Source organism: Trichechus manatus, unplaced genomic scaffold (genome assembly GCF_000243295.1).
Source record: "Trichechus manatus latirostris isolate Lorelei unplaced genomic scaffold, TriManLat1.0 scaffold00210, whole genome shotgun sequence".
In the NCBI taxonomy this organism is placed as follows: domain Eukaryota; kingdom Metazoa; phylum Chordata; class Mammalia; order Sirenia; family Trichechidae; genus Trichechus; species Trichechus manatus.
This window is the reverse complement of record NW_004444146.1, coordinates 1,643,454-1,657,570: the sequence shown is the minus strand read 5'-3', so window position 1 is coordinate 1,657,570 and position 14,117 is coordinate 1,643,454. Positions and strand designations below refer to the sequence as shown.

The 14,117-nt window shown below is 38.6% G+C and overlaps 2 protein-coding genes and 1 pseudogene across 3 annotated transcripts in view; 1 reads left to right on the top strand and 2 right to left on the bottom strand.

Annotated features, from left to right (window-relative positions):
* MICU2 (mitochondrial calcium uptake 2) overlaps positions 1-14,117 on the bottom strand; it is a 199,437-nt gene that overhangs the window by 65,684 nt on the left and 119,636 nt on the right. The window lies entirely within an intron of this gene.
* On the bottom strand, positions 22-3,827 carry LOC111822781 (calmodulin-like; annotated as a pseudogene).
* Positions 13,084-13,552, top strand: LOC101361222 (60S ribosomal protein L31). The gene has a single exon (XM_004388392.2). It carries the CDS (start codon positions 13,128-13,130, stop codon positions 13,503-13,505), a length of 378 nt encoding a protein of 125 aa, XP_004388449.1. The 5' UTR covers positions 13,084-13,127; the 3' UTR covers positions 13,506-13,552.

The window sequence follows — 14,117 nt, the reverse complement described above, 5'->3', positions numbered from 1 at the left end:
TGAAAGAGATAAAATAAAACACACCAGAAAATAAATCTTAGATTAGATGGTTTAGGATTAATCATACAGAGATATTAACATTGAAACTTCACCTAATTAAGAACACACTTCTTTTTTTTTTTTAAATAACTACTCTTTGACAGAGTGGAAAACTTTTATAATGGACAGGTGAGGTATAAGTATAGTAATAACATAGTGAATAATTAAATATTATTATAACTTCACCCAGCTTCAATAGTTATTACCTCATGGCCAGTCTTATCTATACCCCTTTCCACTTCCCTCCCCGCACCTTCTACTGGATTATTTTGAAACAAATTCCAGATATCATAGCATTTTATAGTAAAACATTCATGCTATATCTCTAAAAAGGACTTTAAAAAAATCCCCAACAAATACAGTTATCACACCTAAAAATTATCAATAATTTCTTAATATCTTAAAAAGTTTAAATCAGTGTTATAAATTTCCATTTCAGAATTGTTTTTTTTAAAAAGTTTGTTCAAATCAGGATCCAAAGAAGATCCTGGCATTCACTTGGTTGGTAGGTCTCTTCAGTCTTTTTTAGTTTAAAAGTTCTCCCACTGTCTTTTTTTCTCTCTTTCAGTTCAATTGTTAAAGAAGCTTGGTTATTTGCCCTGTCAAGGTTCTCACAGTCTAGAAAATTCTGCTGATTCTATTTCTTTGGTATCATTTTACATGTCCCTTTAACCTCTATATTTCTTATGGACTCGTAGTTAATCCAGAGGTATGCACCAATTCAGGTTTGATTTTTGGTAAGAATACTTCATAGATGACGGTATATAGTCTTATTAGGTCCTCCCATGCAAATGTTTACAGAAAATGCTAAGAACCACTGAGTGATATTGATAGTAAGAGCAAATAGGAGTTTGGATGATCAGAGATGTCACAGAAGAAGTAATTCTAAAAATGGTCTTTGAATTCTTCTTTTAAATTGTAATTTTTTATTGGAAAAGAAATATACAACTTGGAATGGATTTGAGGCAAACTGTGTCATAAACAGATTTTCTTTAAGTGGCTAAACAAAGTTTAAAAAGCAAGTAACAATAAAAGAAAATGTTTCTGGTACAGGACCAGCAGTACAAAAAGATAGTGTTTGTACCTGGATAATACACCCGTTTTGCAATAGTGCAACTTTAACTACATATTGTTGACTGTCCATAGTCCACGCAGAGTTACAACTCTACACTTTAACAGCATGCTGACAGTTCCTAAAGAAAACTACTTAAAAAAAAAGCCATAATCCAGATGTTCCCTCATTTGACCAACTTCATCTAAGTTTAGATGTGCAGAAGGGCTTACATCAATATCCAGAGTAAGCCACATGCAATATGCTACTTGATCAATTTTCTAAAATAAGGTTTCAGGACAATGACAGTAAAATAAGGGAAGAAAACTTGGAGGAATGGAAGTCCTAATTACTATACACACGTATTCTTTTGACAACAGGGGGGAACCTTTTACAGATAAGTTACAAAGAAAAGGCAAATAAACAATTTTGTATAAGAAATTTAACACATTCTGTACAATGTCTTCACTTTGCTGTTAATCATTTGTACAAACTCTTCATAGTTTACTTGACCATCACCATCAATATCTGCTTCCCTGATGAATTCATCAAACTCTTCATCTGTTACCTTCTCTCCAAGGTTTGTCACCACGTGGCGAAGCTCTGCTGCACTAATATAGCCATTGCCAACCTTATCAAACACACAGAATGCTTCTCTAATTTCTTCTTCACCATCTGTGTCTATCATTTTGCTTGCCATATTGTCAGAAATTCTAAGAAGTTAACTGTGCCATTACCATCAGCATCTACTTCATTAATTATATCCTGTAATTCTGCCTAAGAGACTTCATCATAGTTCCCAATTCTTTTGTATAGTTCCATCACTGTCCTTGTCAAATAGTGAAAAATCTTCTTTGAATTCTGCAATCTGCTCTTAGGTCAGGTGGTCAGCCATGCTGCAAATGCTACCGGTCTCTGAGACGTGATCATACAACCACTTGGCTTGCTTGCTCCACTCAGACTGAATGATTGGTAAAATTTTTAATTAAGTAGGTATGGTGTAAGTGGGAAAGAGATATCAGATAGATGAAGCTGAATATGAAAATTAAAAATGACTGAAATAATGTTCACGTGGAAGTAACAATGGGAAATAAAGCTGTTACGGTAGCCCAGACATGAAGAATAAAGGCCTGAACAGGGTGATGGCAATGGGAATATAATTTATCATTCTATGAAGGAAGACCATACCTTAGTGGCTCCTGCAGTGCAATGGGTTTCTCTTTATATATGGCCTTTCTGGCTATGGGTTTATAATTTTGCCAAAAATGATTGGTTGGGCCACAGTCTGCCCTGTGATTGGTCTATTTTACGCACCTTGCAGGGATTGGTCAATTTACTATCCAAACAGTGGTTCATAAAACCACCCAATAAGATTGAGTAACTTGTAGAGATTGGTTGGTTTGTCCCCACAGAGTGGAGTGGGACCTCACTATTATCAAGAAGAGTCTGAATGAGAAACTAAAGCTGTAAACTTTCATCTAAAGCACAATAAAATTAAAAAAAAAAAAGAAAAGAAAAGCCTGGAGTGGAGCATGTCCTTTGGGCCCAGGATCGTGTGCTGAGAACCTCTTAGATCCAGAAGAGAGAGCTGTAACACTGAAGATGGTGTGACACAGTGAGAAATGCGGCGAGCACAGCAGAGTCCAGGGGCAGAGACACTGCGGCAGTAGTAGAAGTGGCAGGAACCATGGGACCAGCAGACAGCTGCGGGGGGTTACTGGCCTATGGAAAGAGTAAGCTGAGTGCCTCTGGGCGGGAGGCTTGCTGGAGAGGCAAGGTGCCTTTGGGCACTTGTTGGTGGAATGAAAAGAACTGTTTAACACTTGCCCAAGCAAGGCAGAGACCTAGAGGGGCCTGGTGGCAGAGCCAGCAGTGACAGCAGAAGGCTGCTGCTAGGACAGCAGCCGAGTGAGCTACTACACTGGCCATGTGTGGAGCCAGACAGCAGCAGAGAGGTTGACATCAGGGAGGCCGAAGACAGAGAAGGGCGGACTGCCTGCAGGTGTGGCCAAGAAGAGCGGCCAGCATGTGGGCACGGCTGAGAAGGATCGTCGGCTGGCATGACTGAGAAGGAGCTGAGAGCTGTCCTGGTTGGAAGCAGTCCGGTCTCCTGAGGTGTATCCTGTTACTTCCAAGTTGATCCTTATCCCAAGTTGTAGCCTGTGAGTATGCTCTTTGATTTCTGTGGTCATTGCAACAAACTGTGGAACCCAACAGAGAAGCAGAGAGTGCTGTGGAAGGGATGGCTGTTGTCAGAAATGGTGAAAAAGTTCAAGAGTGGAGGTGTATCTGACCTTCACCTCATAGGAAGGAGCTTTGTGCTGATCCTGACTCTTATTCCTCAGGAATTTAGGTGAGTTCAGACTTTAGAACACAGTTCCCAATCAAATAAAACAGAAACAAAGGGCCAAAAGTAGTTCAGAACAAGGCAGTATGGATTTTACATCTAGATAATTTGATGTTTTATCTGTAAGTAGCTTCAGGCTTATATTTTAAATGCCTTTAAATGAATTAAATTTTTTTGCATTATCAATTTCTTTGTGGTTGTTGCTAATCTTTATATATTTATAAAAAAAAAAAGCCTACAGGAAGCCTTCACATTTTTTTCTTCTTGAACATGAATATGAGGAAAGAATAAATTAAACGTGCTTTATTGTATTTTGTACTTGGGAGAAATACTCTAATGTTAGTTGAAGGATCAAAGTATTTTATCCTTGGCAGCCTCAAAAAAGTGGAAAGTAGCCCCCCCCCCCCCCAATTCTCAAAGGAATATGGCAATGAGAAAAAGCAGCCAAACTGTCAGTACAGCACTGACAGAACTACTGGGCTTGGTGCCAAGAAGACCTCACCTTTCTTTTCTTTAGACACAGGTACATGTCCTTTATGCAAGTGGAACTTTTTGAAAAGGTAAATTCAAGTGTCTTTCTTTGAAATACTGACTTAAATAACAAGCCTGAATAAAGAGCTGAGACAGTGTCAAAACAGCACCCTAAATCTAAAGACAGATTATGAATAAACAATATAGTTCTAAACAGCATCTAGGCATCTGCTCTCTGAAAATGGTTTTAAAGAAAACTTACACTTCAGAATATTCATAGGAGAAACAGTATAATATACATTTAATTGTAAAATAAGTGCTGTTAAATGGCAATGGCAATGCTTCAAAATTACAATCAAATAGGGAAATATTTTAAATAATTTATATCTGAAAATTTGTGAGAGAATCCTTAAGAGTCACTTGAAGAGACAGTTACATTCTGCTACTTACTATGCTTCTCTAGAAATAATTTTAAGATGAAACCATGCTAAAATATGATCTGCTACTGCATGCAATTTTGAGAACACTGTTCCTCAAAGAGTTAGCGTTTCCACATCTGCCGTAAGAATATATCTTATACTTTACATTCAAGACATCCTTGACGATGGTATTATACTGAGAATTCAGCTCAATTTAAAAACATTTTATTGTAGTAAAATATCAATATAAAATTTGCCATTTTAACCATTTTTTAAGTGTACAATACAGTAACATTAATTAGATTCACAATGTTGGGCAACCCTCATCACCATCTATTTCCAAAACTTTCTCATTGCCCCAAACATAAACTCTGTACTCATCGAGCAATAATTCCCCATTTACCATTTCCCACAGCCTCTCATAACTACTATGAATTTGCCTATTCTTGAAATTTCATATAAGTGGAAGCATAAAATATTTGATCTTTTGTGTCTGGCTAATTTAACTTTGCATAATGTTTTCAAGGATCATCCACGATGAGGCATGTATCAGAACTTCATTCCTTTTGATAGCTGTATAATATTCCATTGTATGTATATACATTTTGTTTATCCATTCATCTGTTGACAGGCTCTTGTGTTTTCACCTTCTGGCTTTTGTGAATAGTGCTGCAGTGAACATTGATGTACAACACTCTGTTTGAGTCTGTTTTCAGTTCTTCTGGGTACATATCTAGGAGTGGAATGGCTGGGTCATATAGTAATTCTGTATTTCATTTTTTGATGAATTGCCCAACTGTTTTCCACAGTGGCTGCACCATTTTACATTCCCAAAAGCAATGCACAAGGGTTCCAATTTCTCTACATCCTCACCAATAACTTGCTATTTTCTTTTTTTGATAACAGCCATCCTAGTGGGTATAAAGCGTTATCACATTGTGGTTTTGATTTACATTTCCCTTAAGGCTAAGCTGTTGAGCATTTTTTCATGTGCTCATTGGCCATTTGTGTATCCTTTTGAAGAAATGTCTATTCAAGTCCTTTCCTCATTTTCAAATTGGGTTGTTCTTTTTGTTGTTGAGTTGTAGGAGTTTTATATATATATATATTCTAGGTAGTACACCCTTAGATATATGATTTGCAAATACTTTCCCCATTCTGTAGGCTGTCTTTTCACTTTCTTGATAATGTCTTTTGATTCACAAAAGTTTTTAATTTTGTTTAAGTCCGATTTATCTATTTTTTCTTTTGTCGCTTGTGCTTTTGGTGTCATATCTAAGAATCTACTGCCAAATCCAAGGTCACTGAGATTTACATTTGCCCCTATATTTTCTTCTAAGAGTTTTATGGTTTTATCTCTTATATTTAGGTTGTTGATACATTTTGAGTTACTTTTTCTATATATGGTGTGAGGTAGGGGTCCAACTTCATTCTTTTGTATGTGGAAATCCAGTTATCCCAGCACCATTTATTGAAGAAATTCTGCTCAGTTTTTTTAAACATAATAATTTAACTTAAAATTTGTTTTACAAATAATAATGCATGGTTGATGAATTATTTTCTTATTTCAAGGATGCACTTCCTTCTGCTAGTTTTAATATAGTATAAGGCTTGACAGTTCTTATATGTGGAAAAATAGATCATATGCAGTATTATAGCCAAGCTATAAAAAAAGTCTCAGTTCTCTCATTGTGTTGGACTCATTCACAATTTAATACTTAATTCAGTTGCTCTCTTATCATTTTGTTGGACTCCTTCAGAAATCAATACTTAATTCAGTTGTTTCATTTGTTTGTTCAGTCAAGAAATATTTATTGAGCACATACCATGTCCCAGACACAGTGCTCAGACCATAGCAGTTTATAGAAAAAAGGCATGGCCTTTTCTCTCAATGAGCTTACAGTCTAAGAGATAACATAAACAAGCAATTATAATACAATGTGGTTAGAGGGATATATAAAGAATAATGAGAACACAGGCTTTTCTTACTGAGGAAATTGAAAATTGTTAACAGAAGAGGTGAAGCCTGGGCTAATTCTGCAACCCAGCAGAAGGTGGGGAGGGAAGGAGGGTTAGAAAGTAGGAGGCACAGAACAGCACAAGCAGAGTGAACAGAATTTGCAAAGCACAAAAGCATGAGCTTATATGGCATATGTAAGTAGAATGATACGAAGGAAAAAGACAAGTTTGTGTAGGGCTCAGACTACAAAGGGCTTACAGACCACACAAAGGTCATTAGGACCACCCAGGGACTCCAAGGGATTTAGATTTTACTGTTCTGCTTCCTGTAATTTCTTGAGGTAAGGAAAAAAGAAAGGAATAATTCAATGAATATATAGAAGGCAAAATTGGAAAGACGTCAGGTTTGATTCTGTACAGAGGATGGGAGGTGGAAAGGTTCAAAGATATCTCCTGGATTTTTCACTTGGGTGAGCTAGGTGAGAGGTATTACTACCAAGTGAGACCTGGACTACAGAATGAGTTGGGTTGGGGAGAAGATGGTGAGGCATGCTAAACTCAAGGTAATTGAGAGAGATTCAAAAGCAGGTGTCTGGCAGCTGGTTTGGATATAGAAGTCTAAAGCTCAGAAGTGTAGCCTGGGTTGGAGACACTGAAAGAGATCTGGAAGTCATCAGTATCCACAGAAGCTAAAACCAAGAGAAAGACCAAAGGAGAAGAGCAGGAAGCTCCAATCCTAGGAAGCACCAATGTTTGAGGCCAGAGGATGGAAGAGAAGCCAGTAAGAGAAAGAGAGGCACAAAGAGAAACAAGGTAATTTGGTTTCAGAGAAACCAAGAGAACTTGTGGCACGTGGATTTGCCTAATAATAATACAAGGACACTTTTTATTGACACTTGATCAAGCACTGTACCAGAAGCTTTATATACATATATTACCCCCACTATAACTCTGGAGGAGCCCTGATGATGCAGTGGTTAAGCACTTGGCTGTTCACCAAGAGGTCAGAAGTTTGAACTCACCAGCCCCTGGGCAAGAGAAAGATGCCTAGGGGGCAGTTCTATTCTGTCCTATAGGGTCGCTATTAGTCAGAATTGACTTGATGGCAATGGGTTTAGTTTTGTTGCTGCTGGATTTTTTTTTAAACTCTGGACGTAGATATTATTATCTTTTTTATACAGATGAAGAAGTAGGCTTTAAAGAAGCCTATAAACTACAGGACATACAGGAATCATGAGACTCCATATATCCAGCCTGTGAAAACTTCCCAACCTTAGGGACACTTTTCTCCCAACTAGAATGTCTGTTGGAGAGATGGAGAAATTGCTTAACTTTCTTGTCATCCTTAAGTCGTATTTTTTAGTCCTGATTTCCCTGCCAGTCCTTTACTAATGAAGTTTAATTTTCCTCCTGCAGTATCCCAGTGCACATTCTTTATTTCTTTCTGTCTGACTTTGAAATGTATGCTATCTATACTATCTATCCCTGTAGTCATTCATTACTTCCAGTTGCTCTTAAAGCTTCTACCTACATATCTATCCATCCAATCATTGTTTTCCCTCTATTTCTCACATGACTATCCTCATGGAATTCACCTAAAGAAAAAAAAAATCAAACTTTTCTGCTGTGGATTTCCATTTTTTGTTTATTTTTCTAACACTACATCACTAAGGCCCAATTATCCAGAAATCCTGGAAATATATGATGCCCTGGTTCATTTGGAGAATATAAACAGTTCTCCAGCTATGTAAAGAACAGAAAGAGATAAGCATTCAGTGAGGAAAACATGTAACCAGGCTGATGAATTTATCGCCTTGATAGTTCTGAAAGCTGGAGTAACTTTCTACTTTCCCCTTCAAATCTCACTGTTGCTTTCAAAGCCTCCATTAATCTGTTTTATATAATCTCTATCACTACTCCTTATCTTCTTCATACCAAGAGTGAATGTCTTCATTTTCTTACTGCACTTTGAAATCCCTACTCCCACATCATACTTTATGCCTCAAAAAATATCACTCTTCATTGCCATGTAGCCTCCCCACTTTCTTCAAAGTCTGTGAAATCTCGCCAGTTATCTCCTGTGAGATACAGAACTCTCAATGCATTTTTAGGATTGACTAGTCAGCCCCTTCCTTCAAGTTCATCCCATTATAATGATTTAATTGTTTCATTCTTGAGTTTAGGTGGTTCTGGTTGAATTTCACTGGAGCAGACAAAAACTCTTAAGTTTGTCAAACATTGGCTAGAAAAACTTAGGAAAGGGGTTCAGGAAAAGTCTGATTTCTTCAATAATTCTAAGATTTAGGAATGACTTTTGTTTGAGAGAAGATCCCTGTGAGGGTTTCCCCTCCCCGCTCCCGCCAAATTGCTGAGTTGCTGTATTTAGGAATTTGGCTCTAAGAGCTACAGCTGCTAACCAAAAGGTCGGCAGTTTGAATCCATCAGCCGCTCCTTGGAAGCCATATGGGGCAGTTCTGCTCTGTACTATAGGGTCCCTATGAGTCGGAATCGACTAGACGGCAACAGGTTTAAACTAGCATAGTTCTTTATTCTCATCTGTTTTGTGCCATGTACTATACTAGGATCTGATTATAGCGGAAAGAAAACAGACACGGTCCCTACCCTATGGCTGAATCACGCAGACAGACAATAAACAAGTCAATAAATATTTCATTGTAACTTGTTGTAGAGCTATAATGAAAACAAACAGGGTATTGTGGTAAGAATAAAGTGCTGGTGGCCGCGGGGGCATGTTCTACTTAAAGAGAATGGATAAGTAAAGCCTCTCTGAGGTCTTGAAGATGAGAAGGACCAAGCTGCGTGGCAGGTGGCAGGGTTCCAGCAACGGAAATAAAGGCCCTGAGATAGTCAATACTTTGGTATCTTAAAAGAATAGAAAGAAGGTCAGTGTGTGTGAAATAGAAAGAATTAACTAACATGAGATGAAGTTAGAAAAATAGGTCACGCAAAGTAAAGAGTTAGAACTTTATTGTAGTGCAACGGATTTTATTCTAGTACATGGAAGGGTTTTAAGTAGTAGACTGATGTGACTTCATCTGTTTTAGGAAGAACATGCTTGCTACTACATGGAGAATAAACCGGAGAAGCAAAGAGGGGAGTAGGGAAGAACAGATACAATGTTATTACAGTAATCCAGAGGAAATAATGAAAATGACTTAGGATAAGGTCGTGGCACTGGAGATAGAAACGACTGGATTCAAGATATATTCTGAAGGTAGAAAGTAGATTATTTGCTGATGGATTTTTTGAAAAAGCTTCCACCATCTTGATTCCTGCTGCTATCCATAAGGTTTTCACTAGCTAATTTTTTCAGAGCAATTGCCAGGTCCTTCTTCCTACTCTGTCTTAGTCTAGAAGCTCCACTGAAACCTGTCCATCATGGGTGACCCTGCTGGTATTTGAAATACTGGCGGCATTGCTTGCACCATCACAGCAACACATAAGCTACCACAGTACAGGCAGGCTGGCAGACAAGTGGTAAATTATGGTGTTGGTGAAGAATACTGAACATACCACGGACTGCTAGAAGAACGAACAAATCAGCCAGAACACTCCTTAGAAGCAAGGATGGAGAGACTTCGTATCACTTATTTTGGACATGCTATCAGGAGGGACCAGTCCCTGCAGAAGGATATTATGCTTGGTAAAGTAGAGGGTCAGTGAAAAAGAGGAAGACCTTCAACAAGATGGATTGACACAGTGGCTGCAACAATGGGCTCAAACAGCAACGACTGTGAGGATGGTATAGGACTGGGCAAGTGTTTCATCCTGTTGAACATAGGGTTGCTATGAGATGAAACTGACTCGACAGCACCTAACAACATCTTGACTTCTAACATTACAGATTAGTTCTACTAGTTTTTATTTAAATTTTATATAAATGTAATCAGGTAGTATATATCCTTTTATGATTTTTTGCCCAATAATATGCTTTTAAGATTCATGTTGTTGCTCTAGTTTCAGTTTGTTTTTCACTGGAGACACCTATGAGATACCCAAGCAGGAGGTAAGATATACAATCTATAACTGAGAGAGGTGGTTTGGGATAGATATATAAATATGGAGATTTTTGGTACATATAGGCTGTATTTAAACATGGATAAGATCGCTAGAGAGCACATAGAGAAGAGAGGGCCCAGGAGAGGGCATGACTAAAGAACCTCAACATTTTAGGAGAGGTTACAAACTTCTAGCACAATGTTAACAAATTTTTTGAATCTGAATGGCCTTTGCTGGGGCATAAGCTCTCTGGTTCACTACAAGCACAAATATGGAAGCCTTGGATCTGATAACAAAAATCTTGACAGAAGCAGTGTCCATGGTCTGGGGAGTGGTGGATGCCAGACTGGAGTTGGCTGAAGAATGAATGGGGGGAGAGGAAATAACCACAGCACAAAACCAGAGCTCCAGGAATTGATGGAATACCAATTGAGATGTTTCAACATACGGATGTAATGCTGGAGGTGCTCACTCACCTTCCAAGAAATTTGGAAGACAACTACCTGGCCAACCGACTGGAGGGGATCCATATTTGTGGCCAGAAGGATGTTTACCTATGTTTTATTGACTATGTAAAGGCATTTGACTGTATGGATCAAATTATGGATAACACTGCAAAGAATGGGAATTCCAGAACACTTCATTGTGCTCATGAGGAACCCGTACATAGACTAAGAAGCAGTCATTAGAACAGGAAAAGGGAATACTGTGTAGTTTATAATCAGGAAAGGTGTGCCTCAGGGTTGTATCCTTTCATCATACTTATTCAGTCTGTATGCTGAGCAAATAATCCGAGAGGCTGGACAATATGAAGAAGAATGTGGCATCCGGATTGGAGGAAGACTCATTAACAACCTGTTTTATGCAGATGACACAACCCTGCTTGCTGAAAGTGAGGAGGACTTGAAGCACTTACTGATGAAGATTAAAGACCACAGCCTTCAGTATAGACTGTACCTCAACATAAGGAAAACAAAAATCCTTACAACTGGACCAATAAGCAACATCATGATAAACAAAGAAAAGATTCAAGTTGTCAAGGATTTCATTTTATTTGGATCCACAATCAATGCCCATAGAGGCAGCAGTCAGGAAATCAAATGACGCATTACATTAGGCAAATCTGCTGCAAAAGACCTCTTTAAAGTATTAAAAAGCAAAGATGTCACTTTGAGGACTAAGGTGTGCCTGACCCAAGCCACAGTGTTTTCAATTGCCTCATACGCATATGAAAGCTGGACAATGAATAAGGAAGATGAAGAAGAACTGACGTCTTTGAATTATGGTGCTGTCAAAGAATACTGAATATACCATGGACTGCCAAAAGAATGAGCCAATCCGTCTTGGAAGAAGTACAGCCAGAATGCTACTTAGAACGAAGGATGGCGAGACTTGTCTCATGTACTCTGACATGTTATCAGGAGGGACCAGTCCCTGGAGAAGGACATTATGCATGGTAAAGTAGACGGTAAGCGAAAAAGAGGAAGGCCCTCAACGGGATGGACTGACATGGTGGCTGCAACAATGGGCTCATACATAACAACGATTGTGAGAATGGCATAGGACTGGGTAGTGTTTCGTTCTGTTGTCACAGGTTCACTATGAGTTGGAACTGACTCGACAGCACTTAACTACAACAACACAAAACAAAAAGAGTTTGGCTATGAAAAAAAACAAAAACAAAAACCCAAATCCACTGCCACTGAGTGCATTTCGACTCAGAGCGACCCTATAGGACAGGGCAGAACTGCCCCATAGGGTTTCCAAGGCTGTAAATCTTTACGGAAGCAGACTGCCCCATTTTTCTCCCACAGAGTGGCTGGTGGGTTTCGACTGCAAACATTTTGGTTAGCAGTTGAGCGTTTTAACCACTGTGCCACCAGGGACCCTTGGCTATGGAAAGGGAGTAGAAAGGTATGGCAGTAGCTGGTGAGGAATGTGGGGTCAAAGGAAGAATTTTTATTCCTTAAGAATGAGCCATGTTTATAAGTTTACATAAGATAGGAATGATAGTTAAAAACAAACAAACCCTAAATCCATTGCTGTCGAGTCAATTCTGACTCATAGCGAGCCTACAGGACAGAGGAGAGCTGCCCCACAGGTCTTCCAAGGAATAGCTGGATTTGAACTGCTGAACTTTTGGTTAGCAGCTGAGGTCTTAATCACTGCACCATGAGGGCTCCAGGAATGATACAGTAGAGAGAAGAGACTGGTGATGTGATAGAGAAAGGGAATAATATCCAACAGAGAAGTCTTGCAGAAGCAAGAGAAGAAGCGTGGAGCGAATATGAAGAGACAGGTTTCTGTTATAAGGAACAGCACTTCTGTAACAGGGAAGACAGAGAAAATGGATCAGATGCAGATAAGTAGTTGATTTGGAGGCAAGTTCTTTTTTTCTTTATATAAAGAAAAATGCATCAATTCTTCTTCGTCTTCCTTATTCATAAATTCTGCTAATTATCTTCATGAACCTTGAGTATGAAATACAAGCTTTTAGATATGTGTTCTTGTAATCAATAGTAGGGCAGTACTATTAAAAAGTGATATGTTTAATGTTCAATATTGCCATGATCAGATTTATTTTGTTCAATTAAGTGACTCTATTTTATAGGTAATTTACTTTGAAATAGTTGTACACCATATTAAATACAGAAATACACTGAAAAGCCTCAATTTAAATAATATCTAGTTCAGAAAAAGGAAAATAAATGCAAATCATTAAGTATTAAGCTGGTAAAATGTTAATCACTAGAAGGGAGAAATTTCATTTAGTATATCTCAAAAATAGTTCAGATCTGCTTTCCATCCTGGTCCAGGCAGGATGGCTCCCGCAAAGAAGGGTGGCGAGAAGAAGAAGGGCCGCTCTGCCATCAACGAAGTGGTGACCAGAGAGTACACCATCAACATTCACAAGCGTATCCATGGCATGGGCTTCAAGAAGCGTGCCCCTCGGGCACTCAAGGAGATCTGGAAATTTGCCATGAAGGAGATGGGAACCCCAGACGTGCGCATTGACACCAGGCTCAACAAAGCTGTCTGGGCCAAACGCATAAGAAACGTCCCCTACCGAATCCGCGTCTGGTTGTCCAGAAAACGTAACAAGGACGAAGACTCACCAAACAAGCTCTATACATTGGTTACCTATGTCCCTGTCACCACTTTCAAAAATTTACAGACAGTCAACGTGGATGAAAATTAATAGCTGACCATCAAATAAAATTATAAAGCTGCCAAAAAAAAAAAAAAAAGTTCAGATCAAAAGGAAATGTGTTAATGAAAATGAAATAAAAATCAGATGAAGATAATTTCATGTTTTTATTCAGATGTTGGTAAACAGTTGATGCATTCTTTCTATCTCTCTAAAATTTACAGGAGCATTATTGCTAAATGGACTTAAATTTGGTGATGACCAAAGGACAAATACTGTATGAGACCACTACTATAAAAACTCATAAAAAGGTTTACACATAAAAAGAAACAATCTTTGATGGTTACGAGGGAGGGGAGGGGTGAAGATGTAAAACACTAAACAGATAACAGATAAGTGGTAACTCTGGTGAAGGTAAGACAGTACACAATACTGGGGAAGCGAGCACAACCTGTACAAGGCAAGGTGACGGACGCTCCATAGACACATCCAAACTCCCTAAGGGACTGAATTACTGGGCTAAGGGCTGTGGGGACCATGGTCTTGGGGAACATCTAGCTCAACTGGCATAACAGAGTTTATAAAGAAAATGTTCTACATTCTACTTTGGTGAGTAGTGTCTGGGGTCTTAAAAGCCTGTGAGCAGCCATCTAAGATACTCCA